At 41.1% G+C, this 27492-nt stretch overlaps 1 protein-coding gene across 2 annotated transcripts in view; it reads left to right on the forward strand.

The window, feature by feature from the left end:
• The first annotated feature begins 5823 nt into the window (after positions 1 to 5823).
• JMY (junction mediating and regulatory protein, p53 cofactor) overlaps positions 5824 to 27492 on the forward strand; it is a 73147-nt gene continuing 51478 nt past the window's right edge. For both annotated transcript variants that reach the window (XM_043470748.1, XM_043470749.1), the window contains exon 1: positions 5824 to 7349. In XM_043470748.1, the coding sequence (XP_043326683.1) occupies positions 6309 to 7349 (1041 nt within the window). In that variant the 5' untranslated portion in view covers positions 5824 to 6308. The remainder of the gene's footprint in view (positions 7350 to 27492) is intronic.

Raw genomic sequence — 27492 nt, forward strand, 5'->3', positions numbered from 1 at the left:
AAATAAAGAGTCAAAGAAGGTGACGTGACAAGAGAAGCATAATCTGTCTCAGAAGAAATGTGCTGTGGGAAGAATCTGGCCCACTATTGCTGGCTTAGAAGATGGAGGGAGAAGCTACATGCCTGTGTATCTGGGCAGCCCCAGAAGCTGAAAAGGGTTAGCAAATGGATCCTGTCCTGGAGCTTCTAGAATAAACTTTGCAGCCTCACAGACAACTTGACTTTAGCTCAGTGAGACTCACTTTAGACTTCTGACCTCTAACACTTAAAGATAATAAATGTGAGTTGTTTTAAGTCACTAAAGTTGTGGTAATTTGTTGCAGCAGCCATAGAAAATGAACACCAACCATATAGATATAAAAGAAGCAGTATAAGGAAAGTAAGTAAGTGATGCAGGAAAGTAAGTGTGTTTGGGAGTGTTATGTTGCTCTCCCTCTCCAACATTTTTTTAGAAATGGCAACTACTGTTTCAGGTTCCAGACTTCTTACCCAGGTTTTCTGCATCATGTGAGATGAAAACAGGACTGGATCTACACAGTAAGGAAAAACTCAAACCCCATTTAGCTCAGAATTTACCTGAGAACCTGGAAAATCTTCTCAAACAAGATAATGAAGCCACACCCTCAAGGTCTTCCTCCAGAGAGTCTGAAAAGCTATCAACTTCTGTTTCCAATTTAAAAAAAATTACTTGTGATGATCCAGTCAGACTGAAGCCAATTACTACAAAGGGAGCACCACGCTGTACTCACGTGTGTGCCCTTGGTGCGTCACAGATCAATTAAGGGATAGAGCCAGGTTTTTGTAAAGCACAGCTGGTGCCTGTGATGGCCATGAGATGTGCGTCTCAGCTCCCTGAGCTGACAGCCTGGGCTGCTGCATTATGCATCCACCACATTTCCTCCAGGTTGCTCCTAGCCACTGTCTGAGGAGACGGGGAATATGGCAGGCCTGTTGGCTGTGAGACATGAAACTCCTCTGACAGGTAACTTTGGCTTGAGGATCCCCATTGACCTAGAGAAAACACTCTAGACTGCACTGCACTCCAAGATGCTTTTCATTAAAACTTCCTTTCTTCCTCGCTCCTTCGCAATCACAAGCTCTCCCCTTTGCTCTGGCTCCCTCCCCATTTTCCCTTACAGGTGTTTCCCTCCAACTTCTCTTACACATCTAATTCCATTATGCTATCTGCTTCTTGGAGGATCTTAATGAAGTATGACTCTTGGGTACTGTCAAATCTTAGAAGCAGATTTGTATCTGATGTAAACTTTGTTTACCTTCTCACTTCCCCTCAACTTCCTTTCCTTCATTTTGCCCCTGAGAGGCCCTGCCAAAAGGTGAGAGTCCTCTTCCTAAAATTTTCACTGGGCATGATCTGAAACAATGTACCCATGGAGATGTGAAAACATAGGCATTTGAAATGTTAGAGGAACAATAAATCTAAGGATAATGGAATTGGAGGGTTGTTATAAGACCCGGCTGAGACTAAGGCTAATAATAAGAAGCTGTGGTAACTAACATGATTTACAGGCTTGAAGGTCACTCTCTCAGGACAAGAGAATTTAACATCCAAGCTAAGACCCTAGTGTATGTTGAAAACTTGCCATGAGGGTGACTCCTAGAAACCTGGAAAAAGCAATGGGCCTCACAGAGCCCAATTTGAAATGCTTGAATTGCCAAGGTATAAAAAGAGGAAGGAATAAAAGACCCAGGGAGTTGGGAATGCTGGAATGGATATGCAATGTGAGGCCAGAACAAATATGTTTCCCAGGTAGGTCCCAAGAATATGCCATTCACTAAGGGTGTTCGTTGGAAATGTGCTGGTGAGGGGGGCCCCAGCACCCCCATGAAGTTCACTGTGGCTCTCCTCTGCAGGCCAGGGTTAAAGGCAGGAGAAGTGGTCACAGAATCTGATCCACTGACAGCAATAGAGATGAGCAGGCACTGGAGCAACAGAGGCTACTGTCAACATCTCACCATCAGAAGTCAGAGGGTGACAGGGTCCACAGTTATGGGATGGCTAATAAAACAAAGCATCCCAAGGGTCAAAATAGCTGAGCCGCCAATTGATTGACTGAAAGTCACTCAGTTGTATCCAGCTCTTTGTGACCCCGTGAACTATACAGTTCATGGAATTCTCCAGGCCAGAACACCGGAGTGGGTAGCCTTTCCCTTCTCCAGGGGATCTTCTCACCCCAGGGATTGAACCCAGGTCTCCTGCATTGCAGGCAGATTTTTCACCACCTGAGCCAAAATAGCTGAGCAGCTAATAGACACTTCCTAATATATTCAATACATTGTCAAAACAGAGCCAGAATGGACAAGCGGGAAGTTGAGGGAAGTACTGAGTCTCTCACCAAGTTTTCAAGGACTCTTGAAGACAGGGTACAAGCTGATGCTGAAACCCAACAACCAGAAACTTCATCATGAGCTCTGGGGCAAAGTGAGGGCCTACAGGGGTCAGGTAATAAATGGAGTCTTGACCAAAGTCTAGGTCCACAAGGTCTGTGAACTCACCTGGTACTCATTTCCCTGGTCCCCAAATATATCTTGGGATTGAGGTATGTGGCAGTTGGAATAACCCATACACTGAGCTTGTTGATGAGGGCTATCATAGTAAGGAAGGTCAAGTGGGAGCTTCTGAAATGGCTCATCCCCCACCAAGATAGTGAAGCAAAAGCAGCATAACCCTGGAGGGGGATAGTAGAGATTAGTGCCACTGTTAAAGACGTAGTCATGGCAGTCCCTAGGATATCTCTGTTAATTTGCTGGTCTGGTCCTTACAGAAACCAGATGGATTCTGAAGACTACTGCTAACTCAACCAAACTATAGTCCTGATCACAGTTCCCCAGCTAGGAGTAGTCTCTTTGCTAGAGCAGATAATATGGTCTCTGGTACTCAATATGCCTTCAAACTGTGGTGCTGGAGAAGACTCTTGAGACCCCTTGGACAGCAAGGAGATCAAACTAGTCAATCCAAAAAGAAATCAACCCTAAATATTCATTGGAAGGACTGATGCTGAAGCTGAAGCTCTAATACTCTGGCTACCTGTTGCAAAGACCCTGATGCTGGGAAAGACCAAATGCAGGAGGAGAAGGGGACAGCAGAGGATGAGATGGTTGGATGGCATCACTGACTCAATGGATATGAGTTTGAGCAAACTCTGGGAAATAGTGAAGGACAGGGAAGCATGGCGTGCTGCAGTCCATGGGGTAGCAAAGAGTCAGACACAAGACTGAACAACAACATCTCAATATGCAGCCATTGATTTGGTGAATGTGTGCTTTCCTATTCCAGCCAGGCAAAAAAGATCAGAAATACTCTGCTCCAGGGCCACATTAACTCTCCCACCATCTGTCACAATCTATAGACATCTCGACTACCTGGACAGAGTGCAGAATATCATTTAGATACATTACACTGATGACATCATGATGATCTGGAAGGATAGGGTGCTGGCATGCTGGCAACCTTGGTAGGACATATGCATTTCAGAGGGAGGGAGACAAACTCTACAAAAATTCAGGCCCTGGTCAAGTCAGTAAAGTTTCTGCACATCCCATGATCAGGTATGTCAGGACATTCCATTTAAAGCAAAGGACATATTTGTGCATGATGCAGCCACTACTACAATAAAAGAAACACAATGACTTGGGCTTTGGACACAACACATTCCACACCTAGGAAAGCTGCTAGGCTCATGTATCAGGTGATATAGTGTAATAATGTTAGTCGCTCAATTGTGTCCGACTCTTTGTGACCCCAGGGACTGTAACCCACCAGGCTCCTCTGTCCATGGGATTCTCCAGGCAAGAATCCTGGAGTGGGTTGCCATTCCCTTCTCCAGGGGACCTTTCTGACCCAGGGATCGAAATTGAGTCTCCTGCATTGCAGGCAGATTCTTTACCGTCTGAGCCACCCCCAAATTTATATTTGGGCTCAGAGTACAGACTGGCTCTCCAGAAGTCCTCACTGCAGAACAAGCAGCACTGAGGCTTAGAACAAAGATCCCAGCACACCCTATGGGACTGAAGATGTTAGTAGTAGAAGATACAGTGTAAAACTTTCAGCAGGTCTCAGAGGAAGAATCACAACCCAGGCTCCAGGGGTTACCCACCAAGGTCAAAATGCGGCCTTCTGTAACTTAACTTATTCCCAGAGAGTATTTATACACTCAGAGATCTTAAAATCATATACAGACCTAAATAAAGAATGGTAAAGTACCACAGTAATGTGCCATGGGGATTTCTGTTTGTTTCTGTTTATTTGTAGGATAATAATTACTAAGACAAAATGAGAAACATTGAAACGACTCTTCTGAAAAAACACAGTAGCTAGAGTATTGTGTGTAGAGAAACAATAACCTGTGTGACCACAAACCAATTTTCTCTAGCACTATTGTGATAAGACATAATGTTGTGGATAAATATTGCAATGTTAATATACATGTAAATAAAAATATTTCCCATAAACATACTCTTTTGAAGTTCATTCGTACTTATCTATAATGTATGATTCTCTCATTTTTTATCAGAAAAACTGTTAGCAGTAACTTTTCTGCAGAAAAGAGGAAAATTTTCTATAATGTGCTATTGTTTGTTTAGCTGGTGATACAGATTTGAAATGGATTTTCTCTTTCTTACTGCCTTTCAAAAGGTGTATTTCTGATTTGCATTTGAGAATTACCATATATTGAGTTACAAGCTTTGAAAACATATGGTTTATATATAGAACTGTAAAAAGGTTCAGAAACCAGCCCTTTTCCATTTTAGATCATCCTTCCCCTTTTCTATGGTCAGATCTATAGGTCTAAAATGTCCAATTGACTGACAGGGCTAAAGCTCTCGGGATGTTTTCAGATGTCGGGACAATACTGAAGTAAGTATGGCTAACAATGTAAGGTTAATTCAAACGGTCTTGCATATATTTTAGAAATATGGATAAAAGTAACAAATAATTCCCATTGTGCTTTACTGTAAATGCAAAATACCTGCAATATGAATTGGATAGTAAGAGGAAAGAGTATGTGAATAATTTAAAATAGATTATAAGACCAAAGAGGCAATTGATTCTTCAGATTTACGTGATTTTTTTGGGGGGGGGGGGTCTGTGGATTCTGGGAACTCTTGATAATTGAATACAATTTCAAAAGGGCTCAAGTTGGTGACCTCAAAACGAGGTTCACAGAACAATACACAATGATGAAGCCAGAAGCAATAAAACACTGACGAACGGAGATGTAAACACACCAGTAGGACATGACTGAATTTTCATTTATTTTGTTTTGGAGTTCTACTGGGTTGTCTTCAGACACCTTCCCTTTGTATCTGACAGTGTATCACAAGGGTGTGAAGGGGAGAACCCAACAGTCTAGGGGGTCCCGACAAAGTTTAGCCGACAGCTCACGTAACGTTACGGCGTACTTCTTTCTGAATATGGGAGTTATCCCTCCGAAATGGAAGAAAATGTACACTTGAGGGTCCCTCGGAATGACTGGAGTTCAAAAATGCTCAGCTCCTCCGCCTTTGTCCTTCTCCCCCTGGGTTTGGAGGCCACCTGTGCCTTAGGTCACACCTGCCACGCTCACCGCGCGGCGCCCCGGCTCCGGACCCGAGCCTGAGAAAGAGAAGACCCGAGCGCGCGGCCGCGAGCGGGCGGGGGCGGGAGACGCGGAGGGGCGGGGCCGCCGCGCGCGAGCGAGGTGTGCGCGCCGCCGCCGCCGCCGCGTCACCAGCGTGCGGCACGTGCCCGTGTTTACGTCCCTCGTGGAGCCGCTACGTCAGCAGCCGAATGGCAACATTGTGGCGATACTGAGGCTCCGCGCTCCGGAGACGCGTCCCTTCGTCAGGCCGGCTCCAGGCTGTCGGGAAGAAGAGGAGGAGGGGCGCGGAGATCCGCCAGGGCGAGCGGCGGAGGCTCGCAAGCCCAGGGCCCCGACCACCCACCCGCCTGCCCGCCCGGCCCCGCGCCACCCGCGCCTCACCTCCGGAGCGCCGCAGACAGCCCGCCGGCCTCGCTCGGGGGGCGGCCCGGGCGGGCGCGGGGCTTGTAAACAGACCCGGCCGCACGTGACCATGTGAACTACCTGCTCCGGGGACGCGCATTGTCTTTCCCGCGAGCCGCGCCACAAAGGAGCGCGACGAGTCCGGGCACGGAGAGGCGGGCGAGCGAGCGGGGAGAGCCGGCCGGCGCGCTAAGATGGCTGAAGGCGCCCGGCGAGGGTGAGTGGGGGGCGCGGCGCAGCCAGCCGGCGAGTGCTCGCGCGGGCAGGGCCAGCGGCGCCTTCCCCGCGGCCTGGCGCCGGAGCCACCATGTCGTTCGCGCTGGAGGAGACGGTCGAGTCGGACTGGGTGGCCGTGCGGCCCCACGTATTCGACGAGCGCGAGAAGCACAAGTTCGTCTTCATCGTAGCCTGGAACGAGATTGAGGGCAAGTTTGCCATAACCTGCCACAACCGGACGGCCCAGAGGCAGAGGAGCGGCACCCGGGAGCAGGCGGGGGCGCGAGGCGGCGCCGAGTCAGGCGCGCTCGCATCCGACGGGACTTGCGGGCCGGGCAGCCCGGCGGGCAAGGGTCGCCCGGAGGCCACTGCCTCCGGGACTTTGGGCAGGAGCCCCGGGTCCCGGAGGCGCCCAGCCTGGCCGGAGGGCAGCTCTCCGCGGAGCGCGTGCAGCCTTCGAGGGGACTCGCCGCTGTGGAGTCCGGCCGGCAAAGGGGCGGAAAGTCCTCTCCGGAGCCCAGTGCGGGCCAACTCCAGCCCGGTCCGGAGAGCATCCAGAGGCAGAGATGTGGCGGGGTCCGCCCCTGCGGCAGCCCCGCCGGCGGCCAAGGAGGCCCCGATGTCGTCGGTGCGGGTAGTGAGCGCCTGCGGGACGGTCACCGAGGAGATCGAGGTGCTGGAAATGGTCCGGGAAGATGAGGCGGACCCGGCGGCGGTAGCGCTCTCGGCCGCGGAGCAGCCGCCGGCGGCCGCCGAACTGAAGTCCCCGGCCGAGGAGTGCAGCTGGGCCGGGCTCTTCTCCTTCCAGGATCTGCGCGCCGTGCACCAGCAGCTGTGCTCCGTGAACTCGCAGCTGGAGCAGTGCCTGCCGGTGTTTCCGGAGGAGCCGTCGGGCATGTGGACGGTGCTCTTCGGGGGCGCCCCGGAGATGACCGAGCAGGAGATCGACACGCTGTGTTACCAGCTCCAGGTTTACCTGGGCCACGGCCTGGACACCTGCGGCTGGAAGATCCTGTCCCAGGTGCTGTTCACCGAGACCGACGACCCGGAGGAGTATTATGAAAGCCTGAGCGAGCTGCGGCAGAAGGGCTACGAAGAAGTGCTCCAGCGGGCCAGGAAGCGCATCCAGGAGGTAAGGACCCGGTCTAGGCTCCGCGCATCGCTTTTGGCTCCTCCACGATGCTGGAGACTGGAACCTCGGTCTAGGTTGTGTGCATTTGGGACACTTGTTTTCCTAGGTAAACAAGGGGAAAGGAGGGGTTCCTGACCTTTCCTCCCCTTCATTCCTCTCAGAGGTGGGAAAAAACCTGGCTTTCCTTAATTTGACCTCTGAAGGAACTTGGATAAACCTTTAGATTTCCGCCTCCTACTTAATCATATAAGTTCTATAAAGTGCTCTGTTTACTACTAAGTAATGGTAATGAGATTAAAGCCACTCAGAAGAAAGATGTCCCATAAATATAAGCTAAATGAGTTATTCTCTTTGTCCCTAAAGTTCTTTCCAGCAATAATTGCCCGGATCATTAAACTTACTTTCCTGGTGTCGTGTTCGTTTATTGAAAATGATTTGTCTTATGAAGTAAAATTGGTCCGTTTTTTGTCTCCAAATGTAATTTGGCAACTTTGGCAAATTTTAAATCATTTTCCTCCAGATGAGTGGCCTGTCCAAATAAAAAGCCCCTGTTGACAGTTGGATGCCAACGGACTTTTCTACATACCTTAGGAATATCTCAAGCCTTTAAGGAGGGCTCATGTTTCACTCGTTTTAGGGAGGAAAAAGGTCTTGGGCAGGAATGTTTATTATACTTTTGGACTTGAGTAAAAGTAGTGCAGGCGCTTATTTTCAAACGAATCCTTGAAATTCCAGGAAACAATGGGAAAAGGTCTGAATGGTTATACATTGAGAGTTCTACGATGTGTAGGATGTATAATTGGAGGTCATGCGTACTTAGGAGCTTCTGCCGGAAAACTACTAAAAAAAGTATTCTCTTTCTCAAAGCAATTATTTTTAGTATTAGCACCACTTGAGGTTGGAGTTGGGTTGGGGACATGCCTCCTTTTGTCGTGTTTATATTCTTTGCATGTGTTTACATACTACTGGAATCTTATAATATGTGCCAGGAAGCAGGAACCCCCTAATTTATTCGTAGAATATTCTCTATTCGGGATTTAGGAAATAATTCTTCCTCACTTACCCCACAATGCTTTCTTAAAACCTGGTGACTCCAGGTTTTCACTTCTCCTGTTAGATTACTTAATGCTAAACATCACCCATCATGATGTGATCCTATAGTTCTAGCGCTCTGTTATTTCCCTTTTTATCATCTCACTTCTGGAGTCTTTGTTCTATTAATACCTTAAATCCTTTTTGGAAGGAAGTGACAAATCTTAAATAGTCATGTTCTCTTTAGAGTTTTCATAGTGACCTGTGTTTCTTTTAAACTGCAAGGACAAAGTGCTTCTTTCGCTTATTTGTTTTACAGGTATATATTACTTTTTTTTTCTTTTTACCTTTCTATTTTTTAATCCCTAAATGGTGAAGATATGTTTGGTTTTAATTTTTCTGATACTCAGAAAAAGTAATTGTGTTTGTTTTTTTTTTTTTATTCAAATTGGGTCAAAAATGAGGACTGCTGAGAAACAGTTTTCTAGAACTCATGTACATTTTTTAAGAAAGATTATTTTTCCTAATTAAGGTTATATTGACCATATGTTTTATTCTCTTTAACAGGATATTTAATTTTTTTGTGGAGTTATTTTGGAGGAGGGGGAGCAACTCAATAAATGGAGTTTATTTTAAGTTCATTGAACATTAAATACATAAATTCTGGGTTCTTCACATAGTTGACTGAACAGTATTTGAAAAATAGTTACCTGGGAAGGACAACAGATAGGTTCAATTATAATGCCCACCCTGATTTCTACTGGAAGGCTATTTTGGAAGAAATTAGGCTCAGTAGGCGGAAAGGGTTGCATGATTAATCAATGATGCCTACCATGAGTGACAGTGGGAGTGTATAGCATAACTGCCATATATTTTTTCTACCCCATCTGCTTAAACTTTTTGCTGATTGACTAGCTTGCAGTAACATTCTTTTAGGTAAAATCTTTGTAGAAGTTGTGTCATGTTTTGTTATCAGTTCTGTTGAGTTAGTAATTACGTCTGAATTTGTTTTTAATTCTCAGTCTCACAATTGTATGGAATTAACCATAGGTTTTTTAAAGCTAGGTAATATGTGGTGAATCAAACATACTCTTAGGTATGCGTTGCATGATCCTTTGGTCGTGTTTTTTCCTTTTGTAATTTCTCTGAATCTATTTTCCAGTTCTTTATTCCACAGTCTTCCTTTTCCAGTATATTTAAAGGTTTCAATTTAAAGACCACACCAATTTGTGTGCAAAATGTCAGTAAATTGTTGGAGAGGTTTATTTATTTTTTTAATAGGACAAACTGTACAGTGAGATTGTAAACTTCTCAAGGTCACTGGCCTTGACAGTGTCTTGGAATTCTCTTCTTTGCCACCCCTAGTTCAGGGCCACACATCTTGTGAGCACTCTTAAAAATAGTGGACAAAAGACACCAGTTTTTTTAAGAGATTTGGAAGAAGTGTCATTTTAATATAAAGTTGTAAGTAAATAAAATTTTTAAGCTGATAAATGTAAATTCCTCAAGGAACCCTGCTATTTATAAACTAGGAGAAAAATCTGTTTAAAACTATAAAAACATAACCTCCTAAATAAGGAGTGGTTATTTGGGGTTTGTGAATTTCTTATGAATTGAGAGGAGCTATTGATAGACTTTATGGGATACCTTAAGCAGTGTGCAGAGTTTTATATGCGTAGGCGTATTTGCAGTTTTGGAGGACTGAAAGGTATTCTTCAAAAAGAGCCTTAAAATCACAATTATAAAGTATCTACTTTCTAAACTTAGGACATAACCTCTTTTGGAGTTTAGTTTGGGGAATATATTCTTGATTTATATGGGGTTATAAGAAGTACTCCTATATCTGTCTTGTGGAGTATTGAAGTATTACTAAACCTTACATTTTCTGCCAAAAGTTTTTGTTAATAGTTCACAAATTTGGTCAACTGACTAGTTTGTGAGGAGGTACAATTTATACAATACTAATGAAGTTATTTTTAGATGAATTAAGAATTGTAGATTGTATACTACTTAGGCTTTTTAATCTTGAGTACAGATGAAATGTGAAATTTATTACATGGTAGGCTTGTCTTGAACTTTAACAAGGATTTACTGTAAGTAGTGCTATTTATATAGCAAGCACTCAATCCCTGAATGAATCAAGTGCCATCAGGACCTCTTGGAATGGTTTCAACAGTAGCCTTGGTTGTTGGTTGGGTAAAAGTTGAGTATTGTATTATAAGTCATAGTATGGTTTACCCTTTGATGACTTGAAAAAGTTTCAGTATAAGGACAACTATTGAAATCATTGTGGTCGTTTAGATAGTAAACCTTAACTATGATGATAGAGTTGATTAAAAGCTAAAAATCAGTGCTCACTTTGGAATTTATTATGTTTATAGAATTGCTCAATTCTAACTTTTTCAGTTGAAACCACTGAGAGAAGCATGTGTTTTCAAAAATAGCCATGTAAGGCACACAGTAGACAGAGACTACCTTGTGTTTGGGGTCAGAAAGATGTGGGTTTAAATGAGTGCTCATCGTTCCTGTGACCTGTTTAGTTATTTAACCTCTTTAAAACAGAGAAATGGGGGAAATACTTAGGATTTCTGAAGATTTAAGACATGAAAAAGTACCTAACGAAGTGTTTGGCATCCAGAAAGTGTTGTTTCAAGGGAATGTAAATATTTTTTGGCACTATTTTAGGTGTTGGGTATTTCACATTACCTATCTTCATCCTCCGTACAATTTTTTGAGGCAGGTGATGTTTTATACCTATTTTACTGAAGGAGAAGTTGATTTGGCCAACTTTAACCAGCTAAGGAGTGACTAAACTCAGATTCAACTTTGATTTGTCCTCATTCAAACATATGCCTTTTCTGCATGTTTCTGCATATGCCTTTTCTGCCTTTTTTGCGTGATGACATTTGAAGGGATGTCGTCTCCACTCCTGAGAATGGGAGGGTGGCGTCAGTATTTTAAAATCTAGTTGGTTCAGTAATGAGCTTTTAAGGTAATGCATTTGTTTTATTTCAAATTAATCCTGATAGGCATAGTGTAGGGCATAGTCCTCACGTTATGTTTTAGAAGCAGGTTGCCTAGGATGCCAGGATGGGTTTATGTTAGACAAGAGCGCCCAATCACTGTTTTCCTTTGTGTTTAAAATGACTTGTCTATAAACAACTCCTGACTTGAGTTGTTCAGCAGAAGGTCAAGGAGCTCTACGAAGATTGTTTACTTATCATTTCCCTCCTCCCGTTTATGACTTTACTGATTTTCCCAGGAAAACTAAGATTAGCTATAAAACTCTGGAGCACTGCTAAAATCCCAACTACAGACAGTCCCTGACTTAAGGTCATTCAGCTTTAAGATGATATAAGTGAGATGCCCATTCAGTAGGAACTGGACTTCCTCTCCTGGGTACCGCACTCGTTTGTAACTCTGGGCAGCGAGTTGTCACTCCCAGTCAGCCATGCGATCACAAGGGTGAACAACCGTTCTCTGCTCACACAGCCTTTCCGTTGTCACTTCGGTACAGTATTAAAATCAAGTACTTAAGATATTCAACACTTTATTGTAAAATAGACTTTGTTTTAGATGAGTTTTGCCCACGTATAGGGTAACGTGAGTGTTCTGAGCATACTTAAGGTAGGCTAGGCTAAGCTATACTGTTCAGTGGGTGAGGTATACTGAATGCAGTTCTGACTTAGAGAATTTTCAACTTACGACGCGTTTATTGGGCAGTGACCCCGATGCAAGCCAAGGAAGATCTGTTATGTTATACTTGCTGTATACTTGTTATGTATCTGTTATATATATCTCTAATATGTCACTAGAGAAATGACAGTCTTTTAGGAGCCCTAGGATGCTGGTCTTTGGGCCGGTAGCCATGACCCGTGATTTAGGTATAAGTAGGAGAAGCAGGCTGGGGAGGGACACGTGTAGTCAGTTGCAGTGGAGAGAGAGCCATTCCACCTGGATAGTTACATAAACAGTGCAAACTGCTCTTTACTGTAAAACACAGTAATGGGATAATGAAGCTAAATGAATTTTGTGGGATTCCTGAAAATTATGATGAAAGACTTAAAAGCTGGAAGCTGTTAAAATAATCACTTAGATATTTATCATTTTTTCAATCCTATGCCCTAACAAACTTCTGGCCATTTTTCATATAACTGGAAAAAAAGAAAGATAAGTATGGGAAAAAAGTTGAATATGTGCTTCTGTGTTAGTGTTTCTGTAAACAAAAATGGAGGCTGGTGGCAGGATGGCAGCCTTCCCAATAAATAATTTATGTGGTGGTTTCTCTGCTTGCTGTTTGACATCACATGATGCCTGGCCCACCAGATATTTCACAGACATGCTTCCTCCTTGCAAAAACAAGGCCAGCTTGGACAAATATAATACTTCTGTAATGTGAGTACAAGGGTGTGTGTGTGTGTGCGTGTGTGTGTGTGCGTGCGCGTTGAAGGGAAAAGGTGAGTGGGAGGTTTGATTTGTCAAACATAACAGTTGTTATGGTTGAATTAGCAATCGCCATTCCCCAGATCTTCACATTTAACTTTAGTCTCACTGTTCTCCATTGCTGCTTTATTTGGCTTTTTATTGACTAGGACATTGTTGGAAGTGGTACTTGAAAGTGCAGGGTGACTTTCCATTGATGGTTAGATTTATGTGTGCTTATTTTTTTTGTAATGGGAAATTTCCCTATGGCTCCTTTTATTACTCATTAAAAGGCCAGCATTTGCTCCCATTGAAGCTGCCCAGTTTCCTCAGCTATCATAGGAGAAAAATGAAGTTTTAAGGGTAAAAGGCAGCGAAGACTGAACAGTTGTTCTTGGTGCTGATTGCTTTTTGGTATAGGTGGTGAAGTTCATTTGGCTTTTCAAGCTTCTTATAGGGGACTGTTAATACCAACTAGGCTTAACACAGAGTGTCTAAGTCCTTAAAACTGTGTAGGGCAGAGAAGGATTCATTCAGCAAAAGGCTAGAAAATTTTGTGAGTTCTTTTTCCTAAATATGGGGAACTGCCTTTATCCTTGTCCTTGAATTTTAAATTTTAGTTATAATTTGATATAATATGTAACTTCAAACTATAGTGAAGCTTTTGTGTAATAGGCTGTGAAAGAAATATAAGCCTTGTGGGCTAGACATTTTTAGAGAATGGTCTTAAGGATAAATGAAGTTCATTTAATGATTTGGGGTTTTATTGTAGCTTTTAAGGTTATAGTGAGGGTGATGGTTTGAGACTTAGTTTATTCAACCAGTATTAGTGCATTCATATAATATAGGCACAGGGAGAATACAGTGATAAGCAGGAATGGTCATTTTCCTCAGGAAAAATGTTTTAATTAAAATTGGTCACCAGGTCTTGCTGCTGCTAAGAATTAGTTGAGGCAGGGTATACTTTTAAAGGAATGTCTCACTGCGCTATCTTAATTAGTGCTTAGTGGAAAGAAAATTTACTGAACATGGCTCAGGAGAATCTGTGTTTTTGTCCCAGTTCTGATACTAGTGGTTTGACCTTATGCTGTCATTTACTCTATTTGGGCCTTAATTTCATGTTTGGAAAATGAAAATACATTGTTCTTTTCCTTAAGGATCCAGGGCAGTTTACAAGCACAGTGTGGCAAGAGTTGGAACCTGGGCCACTTGTTTTATGTACCTGTCTCCAGGTTTGGGTTTCTCTGCAGCAAGGTGACTAAGACATACACTTTTAATGATGCTAAGAGTTTCTTTCAGTAGAGTTCAGTTCAGTTGCTCAGTAGTGTCCGACTCTTTGCGACTTCATGGACTGCAGCGCACCAGGCCTCCCTGTCCATCATCAATTCCCGGAGTTTACTCAAACACGTGTCCAGTTGAGTCAGGGATGCCATGCAACCATCTCATCCTCTGTCATCCCCTTCTCCTCCTACCTTCAATCTTCGCAGCATCAGGATCTTTTCAAATGAGTCAGTTCTTCACATCAGGTGGCCAAAGTCTAAAGTGTTGGAGTTTCAGCTTCAGCATCAGTGAAACTGAATGAATATTCAGCATCCAATGAATATTCAGGGATGATTTCTTTTAGGATGGACTGGTTGGATCTCCTTGCAGTCCAAGGGACTCTCAAGAATCTTCTCCAACACCACATTTCAAAAGCATCAATTCTTCGGCGCTCAGCTTTCTTTATAGTCCAACTCTCACATCCATACATGACTACTGGAAAAACCATAGCTTTGACTAGACAGACCTTTGTTGACAGTAATGTCTCTGCTTTTTTAATATGCTGTCTAGGTTGGTCATAACTTTTCTTCCAAGGAGCAAGCGTCTTTTTAATTTCAAGGCTGCAGTCACCATCTGCAGTGATTTGGAGCCCCACAAAATAGTCTGTCACTGTTTCCATTGTTTCCCCATCTATTTGCCATCAAGTAATGGGACTGGATGTCATGATCTTAGTTTTCTGAATGTTGAGTTTTAAGCTAGCTTTTCGCTCTCTTCTTTCACTTTTTCGTCAAGAGGCTCTTTAATTCTTCTTCACTTTCTGCCATAAGGGTGGTGTCATCTGCATATCTGAGGTTATTGATACTTCTCCCAGCAATCTTGATTCCAGCTTGTGCTTCATCCAGCCCAGCATTTCTCATGATGTACTCTGCATATAAGTTAAATAAACAGAGAAAATATACAGCCTTGATGTACTTCTTTCCCGATTTGGAACCAGTCTGTTGTTCCATATCCAGTTCTAACTGGTGCTTCTTGACCTGCATATAGATCTCTCAGGAGGCAGGTCAGGTGGTCTGGTATTCCCATCTCTTTCAGAATTTTCCGCAGTTTGTTGTGATCCACACAGTCAAAGGCTTTAGCATAGTCAATAAGCAGAAGCAGATGTTTTTCTGGAACTCTCTTGCTTTTTCGATGATCCAGCGGATGTTGGCAACTTGATCTCTGGCTCCTCTGCCTTTTCTAAATCCAGCTTGAACATCGGGAAGTTCACGGTTCACGTACTGTTGAAGCCTGGCTTGGAGAATTTTGAGTATTACTTTGCTAGCGTGTGAGATGAGTACAATTGTGTGGTAGTTTGAACATTCTTTGGTTTTGCCTTTCTTTGGGATTGGAATGAAAACTGACCTTTTCCAGTTCTGTGGCCACTGCTGAGTTTTCCAAATTTGCTGGCATCTTGAGTGCAGCACTTTCACAGCATCATCTTTCAGGATTTGAAATAGCTCAACTGGAATTCCATCACTTCCACTAGCTTTGTTCATAGGGATGCTTCCTAAGGCCCACTTGACTTCACACTTCAGGATGTCTGGCTCTCAGTGAGTGATCACACCATTGTGATTATCTGGGCCATGAAGATCTTTTTTGTATAGTTCTTCTGGGTATTCTTGCCACCTCTTAACATGTTCTGCTTCTGTTAGGTCCATACCATTTCTGTCCTTTATTGAGCCCATCTTTGCATGAAATGTTCTCTTCATACCTCTGATTTTCTTGAAGAGACCTCTAGTCTTTCCCATTCTGTTGTTTTCCTCTATTTCTTTGCACTGATCACTGAGGAAGGCTTTCTTATCTCTCTTCGATGTTTTTTGGAACTCTGCATTCAAATGGGTGTATCTTTCCTTTTCTCCTTTGCCTTTCACTTCTCTTCTCAGCTATTTGTAAGGCCTTGTCAGACAACCATTTTGCCTTTTTGCATTTCTTTTTCTTGGGGACGGTCTTGATCACTGCCTCCTGTACAATGTCAGGAACCCCCATCCTTAGTTCATCAAACACTCTGTCTGTCAGATCTAATCCCTTGAATCTATTTGTCACTTCCACTGTATAATCACAAGGGATTTGATTTAGGTCATACCTGAATGGTCTAGTGGTTTCCCCTACTTTCTTCAATTTAAGTCTGGAATTTGGCAGTAAGGAGTTCATGATCTGAGCCACAGTCAGCTCCCGGTCTTGTTTTTGCTGACTGTATAGAGCTTCTCCGTCTTTGGCTGCAAAGATATATAATTAATTTGATTTCGGTATTGACCATCTGGTGATGTCCATGTGTAGAGTCTTCTCTTGTGTTGTTGGAAGAGGGTGTTTGCTATGACCAGTGTGTTCTTTTGGCAAAACTCTGTTAGCCATCTTTGCATGAAATATTTCCTTGGTATCGCTAATTTTCCTGAAGAGATGTCTAGTCTTTTCAATTCTATTGTTTTCCTCTGTTTCTGTACTCCATTCTGTTTCCTTCATTCTGTACTCCAAGGCCAAATTTTCCTGTTACTCCAGGTATTTCTTGACTTCCTACTTTTGTGTTCCAGTCCCCTATGATGAAAAGGACATCTTTTTTGGGTGTAAGTTCTAGAAGGTCTTGTAGGTTTTCGTAAAACCATTCAACTTCAGCTTCAGCATTACTGGTAGGGGCATAGACTTGGATTACTGTGATATTGAATGGTTTGCCTTGGAAACAGAGATCATTCTGTTGTTCCTGAGATTGCATCCAAGTACTGCATTTTGGACTTTTGTTTACTGTGATGGCTACTCCATTTCTTCACAGGGATCTTGCCCACAGTAGTAGATATAATGATCATCTGAGTTAAACCCATTCCAGTTCATTTTAGTTCGCTGATTCCTAAAATGTCGATGTTCACTCTTGGCATCTCCTGTTTGACCACTTCCAATTTGCCTTGATTCATGGACCTAACATTCCAGGTTCCTATGCAATATTGCTCTTTACAGCATTGGACTTTACTTCCATCACCAGTCACATCCACAACTGGGTGTTGTTTTTGCTTTGGCTCCATCTCTTCATTTTTTCTTTCTTTAGGCTTTAGGCTTTGAAAAAGGTCTAATTCATTTTTTAGCACATGGGGGCATTAAAGCAGGCAGGAGTGGTGTTTCTGTTTTTTCTGTTTATTTTCTTTTCCTCACTTTGTTTGTTACCTGTCCTTGAGGTGGATTTTGATGTGGGTGCTTTTCCCTACACACTTTATTATTAAAATTGCTTTCCCATCAGAATTTTGATAACTTGATACAGTTACACTTACAAAACCAATGTCTCATTACTAACTGAAACTCTTTCTTCCCCTTCACCATCCTATCTAGGTGAGTCTGTCACCTCTTTGCTGACTTTTTGTTGCTTTTCTCTTTACTATTAACAAGGTCATAACTTGTTGAATGACCGATGTGTAGAGACTTGTGTGAGGCCCTAGTTTTTGATGATCACAGTGAGTGAAGTGAAAGTCACTCAGTTGTGTCCGACTCCTTGTGACCCCATCGACTATAGCTCACCAGGTTCCTCTGTCCTTGGGATTCTCCAGGCAAGAATACTGGAGTGGGTTGTCATTCCTTTCTCCTAGTGATCACAGTAGCTAACCTTTACTGAATGCTTTCTATGGCTCGGGCACTATGCAGAGGTCTTTAAATACATTAACTCAGCATGTTGATAGGAGTTAAGAGGTAGGGTTCAAGTGAGTTTGAGTCCTGGCTCCTCCACTTAACAGCTTTATGAATTTGGGCCCACTTAATTCTCTTAAATGCATTGGCCTCCTCGTCTGTAAAGTGAGGAGAATACTACTACTGCCTCACAGTGGGACTGGAAAGCAGCTTTTATGTAACACTTAGTGTTAGCTCTTCCTAGTATTAATCTTCATATCAACCTAAGAGGCAGGGATTTTACAATAGAGCGAACAGGTTCAAAGAAACTAGATAAACTTGCCTAAGATAACATATGCATATATGAAAACCAGGTTCAATTCCATGCCGGATTCCAGCCGGTTTTCTTAACCACTGGACTCTCTTCATCCCTGTAGAAAGGAAGTGAGGCTCACTGATGAACTTAGCCTTTGTCAAGTTGAAATACATGGTCAATGTCTTCATCACCGGACAAAAATATTGCAACAGTGTCTGGCTGATGACTGTTTCTGCAAAACCTTGGTTATGTACATATACTGTGTTGTGTCTATCATTGGAGAACATTGTAATCCCAAAGGAAGTGAATTTAAATTTGTACATGTATTATACATAAAACTTTAATGTGAGTGAAAAATAGAAAAAAAAAAACTTTAATGTGAGACAGAATGCATATGTCTCATACAGACTCATAAAAATAATTTTCCTGTACCCACAAGAAGAATAAATGTTATACTGATATTTAATCTATTACAAAATGTGTTTTGTGTTAAGCTAGCTAAGGGTGACTTGGTTTAGATGGTATGATAATACTTTTAAGAAAGTTTATTTTCTTCTCTAAACATTTCCTAATACTTTTTCCTTCCACAGTAGTAATAGGGAATTTGGTGTATTATAAGGTAAGACCTGAAATCTACCTCCTTTCTCTTGCTGTTGATTACCATTTCAAACAAGTAGCGCATAACTTTGAATAGTTAATATTGAACTCCCTTGTCTCTCATAACTATACTAATTTTTCTGGCTACGCAGGGGAGGAGGGCAATTAAAGTGTGTTAACTCTCTTGATTTATTTTTAGTTGGAAATTCTTCCTCCCCCCTCTTTTTTATTAAGTGTTGTGAATTTGGGTATTGGAGTTGCTAACTGAAAATGAAAGGCTGTGACGAGGGTCTGGGAGTTTGGGAGTGACATGTACACATGCTGTATTTAAGATAGTAACAAACCGGGATCTGCTGTTACAGCACAGGGATCTCTACTCAGCACTCTGCAATAACCTAATAGATACGTATTTTATATCACTGAACCCCTTTGTTGTCCACCTGAAACTGATGCAGTATAGTTAGTTAACTATACTCTGGTATAAAATAAAAATGTTAAAAAGAAATGGAGGATTAAGAGAGAAGGGAACAAGAATTAATTTAGCAATATCTAAACTTGAAAAACATGCATTATTTTAATAAAAGGAAATTATGTGCCAGCTCACAGTGAAGCTTGTCAGAGTGCTTGATTTTGTAAAGTGTTAATAAAAGATCTCTTGACTCCCTGGAGGGCCTTGGAGTTAGTTCTTGAGCAGGTTTTACTTTATACGTTGAGTCTTATGAGACCTAAGACTTAGGGGGGAAGTACTTATTTATTTATTTTTATTGAGGTATAATTGATTTTCAATATTAGTTTCAGGTATATAGCATAGGGATTCAAAATTTTTATGTATTATATTCCGTTTAAAGTTACTATAAAATATTGCCTATATTCCCTCCTTGCTGTACAGTATATCCTTGTAGCTTATTTATTTTATAGACAATAAATTTGTACTTTTTAATCCCCTTGATTCTATCTTGCCCATCCCCTTTTTCCTTTACTCATTGGTAACCACTAGTTTGTTCTCTGTATAAGTGAATCTGTTTCTTTTTTGTTATTATGTTCGTTTATTTTTTAGACTCCATATATAAGTGAAATCATATAGTGTTTGTCTTTCTTTGAGTTAAGCATATTATCCTCCAAGTCCATCCATGTTGTTGCAATTAGCAAAGTTTCATTTTTTAAAAGTGACTGAGTAGTATCCATTGTATATGTATTTCATCATGTTTTCAGTCTTCCTAGACCCAAAAGATTGGTATCATTCAGGTAAGGGAAACGTAATAGACTGGTTATGCATAGGGGCAAGTAGGGCAGTGGTTAAGGGCTTGAGTCAGGCTGCAAAGATTCACACTTTACCTCAACCTTTCACCAGCTCCCTAACTTTAGGTAGGTTACTGAGCCTGTGCCTCTGGTTCTTATTTCTGCAAGTGGCCATAATAGTTATACCTGCATCACTGATTTGTAAATGCATACTGATTCAGAAATGTTAAATATGAGTTTTAGAACTTTAGAGCTATGGAATCATTTATGCATTAGTTTCTGCTTTCTCATGTTGCTCCTATACCTACTTTAGTTTAGTCTCACAGTTTCATCCCTGGACTTATTTTAGCTCTCCTTCAATGTCTTCCTTGCAAAGTAGCCTTTGTAATACTTGCTCCCAAGCATTACTTTGCACATCTTCATACCAAACTCTTAGCTGTGATATACACACATCAAGCTGATCTCTTCTATTGCTTACCATTGTCCTGTAACAGAGCCCCAATCCTGGCCTTCAGTATCATCCATTTTCTGGTTAATCCGCCAGTTAATCTCTTTCTTTTCTCTACATGAACCTTTCATTATTCTAGTCAAGCTCCTTTACACATTATTCACTGAACTCACCGTACGCCATGTACTGTATAATAGGAAGGACATCTTCCTTCCCTGCCCATGTTGTCCTTTTTTTTTGGTTTAAGTTCCTTCTTTCCAGGGCCAGGTCAGGTACCCCTCCTGAAGAAAGTCATCTCTGACCACTTTCAGAGACCAGGACTTTCTGTCAGAAATTCAGAGATCAGAGACACATTATATTACATATGGTTCACATTATTCATGACTGCTTTTCTGGTTTTTCTCTTTATGGATTCCCTCTTACCCTTTAAAATGTATTATAAGGCCCAGGGAGACAAAGGTGGGTTTGCTGTTATTCTTTTCTAATGCCTCAATTCCCCAGTGTTTCTGTCCTCAGTGGGTACTAAGTGGACGGTTTTTGGTATGTTATGAAGTTGGTTTCTGTATATGACATGTATACATGTACCTGACATTTTAATTAAAGGTACTTCCTCCCCAGAAGTAAAATGAAATTAAATTTGCCACTCATCTATGAAATAATCTGAAAACTACTATTTTCAAAATAGTAGCCCTTATACTTTCCAGAATTGGATTTTAGCATTAACAGTTCCTAATAAATAATCAGTGATTAACATAGTAATAAAAATGATTCAACACTTGTAGAAAACAAGAACAGAGTTGAGCAATGTGCTTTGTGTGAAAATGTATGGTGTTGGTCCTTCCTTGTCATTAGGAAAACCAATCCCCTAGACCTAACGGAAATTCCTAGGACCACAGATCCAGTTTGATTGCTGGGATAGGCCTCCCTCTCCCATCTTAGCACCTCATTGCTAGTTTTGCATCACCCTTTTCCACAAGCAGATAATTATTTGCATGTCTTAATAATAATTTAAAAGGTGGTATTATTTGTAGATTTTTATGTTGCTTCTTAAACATTTTAATTTAGAAAATGAGGCACTCTATTGGGTTTGACACATTAAAGTAGGAAGAAAGTTCTGAGACTCTGGGCAGGAGAGAGATTAGGTTCTAAATTTTATACCCAGGACTTCACAAATTATCTGAGGATCTTCAAGGATAGTGGCAGTCCTATCCCTTGGAGGAGGGAACAGCTACCCACTCCAGTATTCTGGTCTGGAGAATTCCATGGACAGGGGAGCCTGGCAGGCTACAGTCTGTGGGGTTGCACAGAGCCGGACATGACTGAGCGACTTTGATTGTAATCCTGAAGTCAGAGCAGGTTCTATAACTGGTTGGCCCCCTGCGGGATGGGGACTCCATTAAGCACAGGAGGTGCTTTCTTCCTTTCCCCTGTATTTGTAACTTTTCACAGGGTTAAAAAGCCAAAGTTGAATAGAACTAAAGAAGGGAGTAAATGGCACAAGTTTTATTTTGTACTTTCTCTGTTACAATGGTTATAGGGAGTCTTGAAAGAAATTTTTTAAAAGCTGTTGTCACTGACTCCTTTAAGAACCTGGTGAAAGTGGTGGGGTCCTTGCCCTGGAGAAACTTTGCAGTAAGCTGAGCTGTGTTTCAAATATCAGAGTAGGTTAGGAGCTTAGTTGTTATCAGAATTAGACTGGGGGAAACAAAAAAGGTGTCTGTTAGGGAAGCTGGAAGGAAGGGAAAAGAAATGTTCTACTTATTAGGCTAATGTGTTTAATTAATGCTGTATATAATTCTGCTTCATTTCTTTTAAGTGACTCAGTAGAGCAAAATGACTTTCTAAATAAATTGCATGAGCGATGTGTCAGATTTTGAAACAAGGAATTCAGTTTTTTTACTTTCTAAGCCCTGTTCCTGTCTGCCCTCCTTTCCACTGCACCCTGTAATGAGTATCTCTGTTTTGTATTGAGTGCACTTGAGCCCTTCCAAAATCACCCTTTGTAGGCATGTTGTATTCTCATAGGTCCATCTGTATTCTGATTCAGTTTGTATCCGTCAGTGAATCTTCTCAAGTTTAGCGAACAGCATTCTCTCCATTTTAAATTCAGGCCTTCTCTATACATCTGTCTCAGATATTCTTAATCCTAAGTAAGCTAACTCTCTTTCCAATTTCTTTCTACTCTTTTTTTTGTGCATATTATTTATAGCACCTTTTACATTTCACAGTTAATAACCTGCAAATGTCCACAGTTCAGTGTATTTAGTCCCTGGATTTAGTCAGTTTTGGTTAGCAAAGTAGAAAATTAAATGCGTTATTGTAACAGGTTGTGATTATCTTTTACAGTTTAAGTCTTTTATCATGGATTATAGGAAATGGTTTAGACTAAACAGTCTAATGCTTAGTAAATTGCCTCTTTTGACATTTTAAAATTCATTTCCTTTAAGATCATTTTCAGATACTTAGATTAAAATAGATTGCTGATTGAAGCTATAATTGGTTTTTAGGTAATCTAATGTTGGAAAAACGTGAAACTTTATAGCTAAGAAGACAAATTAATAAATGAGCAGTGTTAGGTGAGATGCCTTGGGCTTCTCTGCAGGAGTATTGAGTTTAGTTGGTGCATAATAGCTTTGTAAAGTTCTGCTCTGTTTGTTGATCAAAGGCATTTGGGAAATATGTAACTGTTAATATTTGAGTAGAATAACTGATTTTCTTGTGGTTGCACACCTGTGTAGAGTCCGATTGTGATTTAATTAACAATATGGTGACAATGTTTTTGTGTCGGTACTAAATAGTATCTAAACTGGTGCCTTACATTTACTTTAGTGTCTCTGTAAGAAGAGCTCAAAGAAGCCTAGTATCTGAGGATTGTCTTACTGTTGAATCCTCTCATTCGATTGCTTGTAAATGGCTTGGAGAACTTTATTATTGAAACATCTTTTTTAACAGTTCTGCTATTGCTAGGACTTGGTAGAAAATCAACGTAAGTGTTCCCATTTTCAAGTGGAATAATAGATAAGGGGCTTCTTTCAATGTACATTTTCTTGCAAGGAGAGAATTATTGCCTTTATTATAACAATAAAAAGATTGTTTAGGGAATTCTCTGGTAGTCCAGTAGTTAGGACTCTGCTTTCTTTGCTGAGGGCCCGGGTTCAATCCCTGGTCAGGGAACTAAGATACCACAAGCCGTGAGGTGGGGCCAAAAAAAAGATAGTTTATAATTCATTATAAAGATAACCACTGCTTTGTTACTATTACACACTCATGTGACAACACTGCCCTCCCATTTTATTGTCCTGTTCCTTCCTTAATATGGTTATTTTATTTCAGATATGTTGCAGCCTTGGTGTTAAGCCTAGGAGCATCTTTGCCACTAATTAGAACTGATTTCTGGGACTTGAGAAGAGTGTTGTGATTAGAAATTGATTTTTCATACTGCTGCTATTACTTTCATAATCTTCCTTTTCAGCTGTAGCTTAAAATAGATGGTTTAAACATGACTTAGGTACTTTTGTAGGTGAGCAAAGGAAGAGAAGCAGGTATCATTTTCATAGTTCTCATACTTTAGCAAAAGTTGTATGTGTAGTTTTGGATATTGTGGCAAAGGGTATAATTTAATTTTCCTCTTTTCATGTGTAAGCCAAGATACTTTCGGGGTGGAAAAAAAATACGCTATAAGACTTCCTTTTTTTAAAAAAAGTATATTGACTCCATAGATCATGATTGAAAGCTGGATTATAAACCCAACTCCTTCTCCCATCTTCTCATCTCCTCAGAGGCAGCCACCCAGAAGAGTTTCTTGTGTGTCTTACAGATTCAGTTACATGCATAAAGACATAGACAGTATGTATGGATATGTCCTATTTTCCACTTTTATATAACTCAGATGGTAGCATGTTATTACCATCTTAGTTTTCTTTTTCCTGTAACAAACAGTATTTCTTCTAATGGCTAAATAATGCCCCATTGACTGGATTTGGTTTGATATATAGGTTTTTTCCTGTTTCCTTTTGCTGTTGAAATAGCGTACCTTTTCCTATATGTGCATATTTATCTATAGGATAAAATTCTGTAAGAGAAATTGCTGGGTCAAAGAGAAATAGCGTTTTGCTTAAATTGCTTTCTGTAGAGGATGTATCAATTCAGACTGTTTGAAACAAAAGAAGGCAGTTGCTATTTGTTTTTGTTAGGTTGGTGCAAAAGTGATTGTGGTTTGGGACCCTGAATCGTAGATCATTGTAACTCGGCACAAGCTCGTCTGTATTCATCAGAATAGGAGCCATCACAGTGTGCACGCTTTTGCCAATGAGAAATAAGTCTGTTTATTCCTGTAGCCTAAAAATCCATGGTTTGGAATTCCGTGAACTCTTGGAAAGCGTTTTCTGCATCCTGCTGGCTGTGGAAGCATTTTCCCTGCAAAAAGTTGTCGAGATGCTTGAAGAAGTGGTAGTCCGTTGGTGAGAGGTCAGGTGAATATGGCAGATGAGGTAAAACGTTGTAGCCCAATTTGTTCAACTTTTGAAGTGTTGGTTGTGCGACGTGTGGTTGGGCATTGTTGCAGAGAAGAATTGGGCCCTATCTGTTGACCAGTGCTGGGTTGAGGCAAGGTGGTTTTGGGTGCATCTCATTGATTTGTTGAGCATACTTCTCAGATGTAACGGTTTCACCAGGATTCAGAAAGCTGTAGTGGATCAGATGGGCAGCAGACCACCCGTGACCATGGGCATGTGTCTGGCTTTGGAAAGTGCTGTGGTGCTTCTTGTCAGTCCCAGCACTGAGCTGGTCATCACACTTGTCGCATACAGTCCGCTTTTCGTCTCATGTCACAATCCGATTGAGAAATGATTCATTGTTGTTGCATAGAATAACAGAAGACTGTTTTACATATAGTAATGTATAGATTTCAGTGCTATCCTCTCAGGTCATCCCACCCTCTCTTCCCACTGAGTCCAAAAGTCTGTTCATTATGTCTGTGTCTCCTTTGCTACTCTGCATGTAGGATTGTCAGTACCATCTTTCCAGTTTCCATATATATGCATTAATATGTGATATTTGTCTTTCTTTTTCTGGCCTACTTCACTCTGTGTAATAGGCTCTAGTTTCATCCACCTCATCAGAAGTGACTTAAATGCTTTCCTTTTTATGGCTGAGTAATATTCCACTGTGTATATATACCACAGCTTCTTTATCCATTCATCTGCCAATGAACATCTAGGTTGCTTCCATGTCTAAGCTATCATAAATAGTGCTGTAGTGAACATTGGGATACATGTGTCTTTTTTCCCCGATTATGATGCAGGGCACCCAGAGCTGGTGCTCTGTGACAGTATGGAGGGATGGGGTGGGGAGGGAGGTGAGAGATGGGTACAGGATGGAAGGGACAAATGTATGCTTATGGCCAGTTCGTATTGATGTATGGCAGAAACCATCATAATATTGTAATTATCTTCCAATTAACATTTTAAGAAAAGAATAAGAGAAGACGACACTTCAAACTTCTTTTTTTTTGGTAGTCAGCTCACCTTTCCAATTTGCTTCAAATGCCAAATGACTGTACTAAGGTTGACCTTGAGTTCTTGGGCAGCTTCCTGTGTAGTTGTAAGAGGATCAGCTTCGATGATGCTCTCAGTGGATTGTTGTCAATTTCTAGTGGCTGGCCATTTCACTCCTCATCTTCAAGGCTCTTGTCTCTTTTGCAAAACTTCTTGAACCACCACTGCACTGTACATTCATTAGCAGTTCCTTGACCAAGTGGTATTGTTGATGGTGTGAGTTGTCTCTGCTGCTTTATGACCCATTTTGAACTCAGACAAGAAAATCGCTCCAATTTGTTTTTTGTCTAACATTTCCATAGTCTAAAATGTGTATAAACAGCTAGTAATAATTAATTAGCAAAAAGCATAAAGTGAGAAATGCATATTAAAATGGTGTATAACATAACATTTATTTAAGAATGTATTCCAGTATCAAATGGCAAAGTTCAGCAATGCAAAACTGTAATTACTTTTGTACCAACCTAATATATCCTTTTAAACCCAAGACTTATTTTCAAAACTTTTTGATCTTATCCATGAAAAGTTTTATTTTTTAAATTAATTAATTTAATTGGAGGCTAATTACTTTACAATATTGTAGTGGTTTTTGCCATACATTGACATGAATCGGCCATGGGTGTACGTGTGTTCCTCATCCTGAACCCCCCTCCCACCTCCCTCCCCACCCCATCCCTCAGGATCATCCCAGTGCACCAGCCCTGAGCACCCTGTCTCCCAAGAAAACTTTTAATTTGTGATTTATTTTATAGTATGAATGAATCTTCGTTTGTCCAAGAGTAATTTCTTTACCTGTTTGTTTTGATCTTGGAAATTGTGTTGCAAATATTTTTCCCTTTGTCATTTATTTCTTGATTTAGTTATTTATGTCTGTAGCCAGTTGATTTTGCTGTTTGCATTTAAATTGTTGACCCTGCAAGAATTTATCTTGGCTTCCCTGGTGGCTCAGACGGTAAAGCATCTGCTTGCAATGCGGGAGACCTGGGTTCAATCCCTGGGTCGGGAAGATCCCCTGGAGAAGGACATGGCAACCCACTCCAGTACTCTTGCCTGGAGAATCCCTTGAATGGAGGAGCCTGGCAGACTACAGTCCATGGTGTCGCAGAGTCGGACATGACTGAGCTACTTCACTCAGGAATAAGATGGGATCCAACTCTCTTTTTTTCTGGGGAAATGACAGTTATCACAAATATTTCTTGAATGATTCTTGCTTATCATGCAGTAAACTTTCATATATCTGAACTCTTTATTACTTCACTGTACTCAATGTTTATATCAAATATTTATAATACCTGGGTAGGCCATTAACTTTCTCCACATTTACTCTTTATAAGAAAAAAAATTTTTTTTTTGCTATTTTGTCCTCTTATTTTCATGTGAACTTTAAAATTGGCCTTTTCCTGTGCCATAGAAGTATCAAGAGGTGTTTTGTTACCATATGAAATTTATAGATTCATTCTTCCATTTATTTACATAGTCTTTTGGTACCATAACATTTTATTTACATGGCTCTTAATAGATTTAAGTTTATTCCTAGGTATTTTTCTGTTTTATTACAGATGGAATCCTTGCTGATTGTTTTGTATTTAATATGAAAGGGCTGTTGGTTTCTGCATATAAATTATAACAGCTTATTGAATTCTATTTCTATTG

Source organism: Cervus canadensis, chromosome 6 (assembly GCF_019320065.1).
Source record: "Cervus canadensis isolate Bull #8, Minnesota chromosome 6, ASM1932006v1, whole genome shotgun sequence".
Classification (NCBI taxonomy): domain Eukaryota; kingdom Metazoa; phylum Chordata; class Mammalia; order Artiodactyla; family Cervidae; genus Cervus; species Cervus canadensis.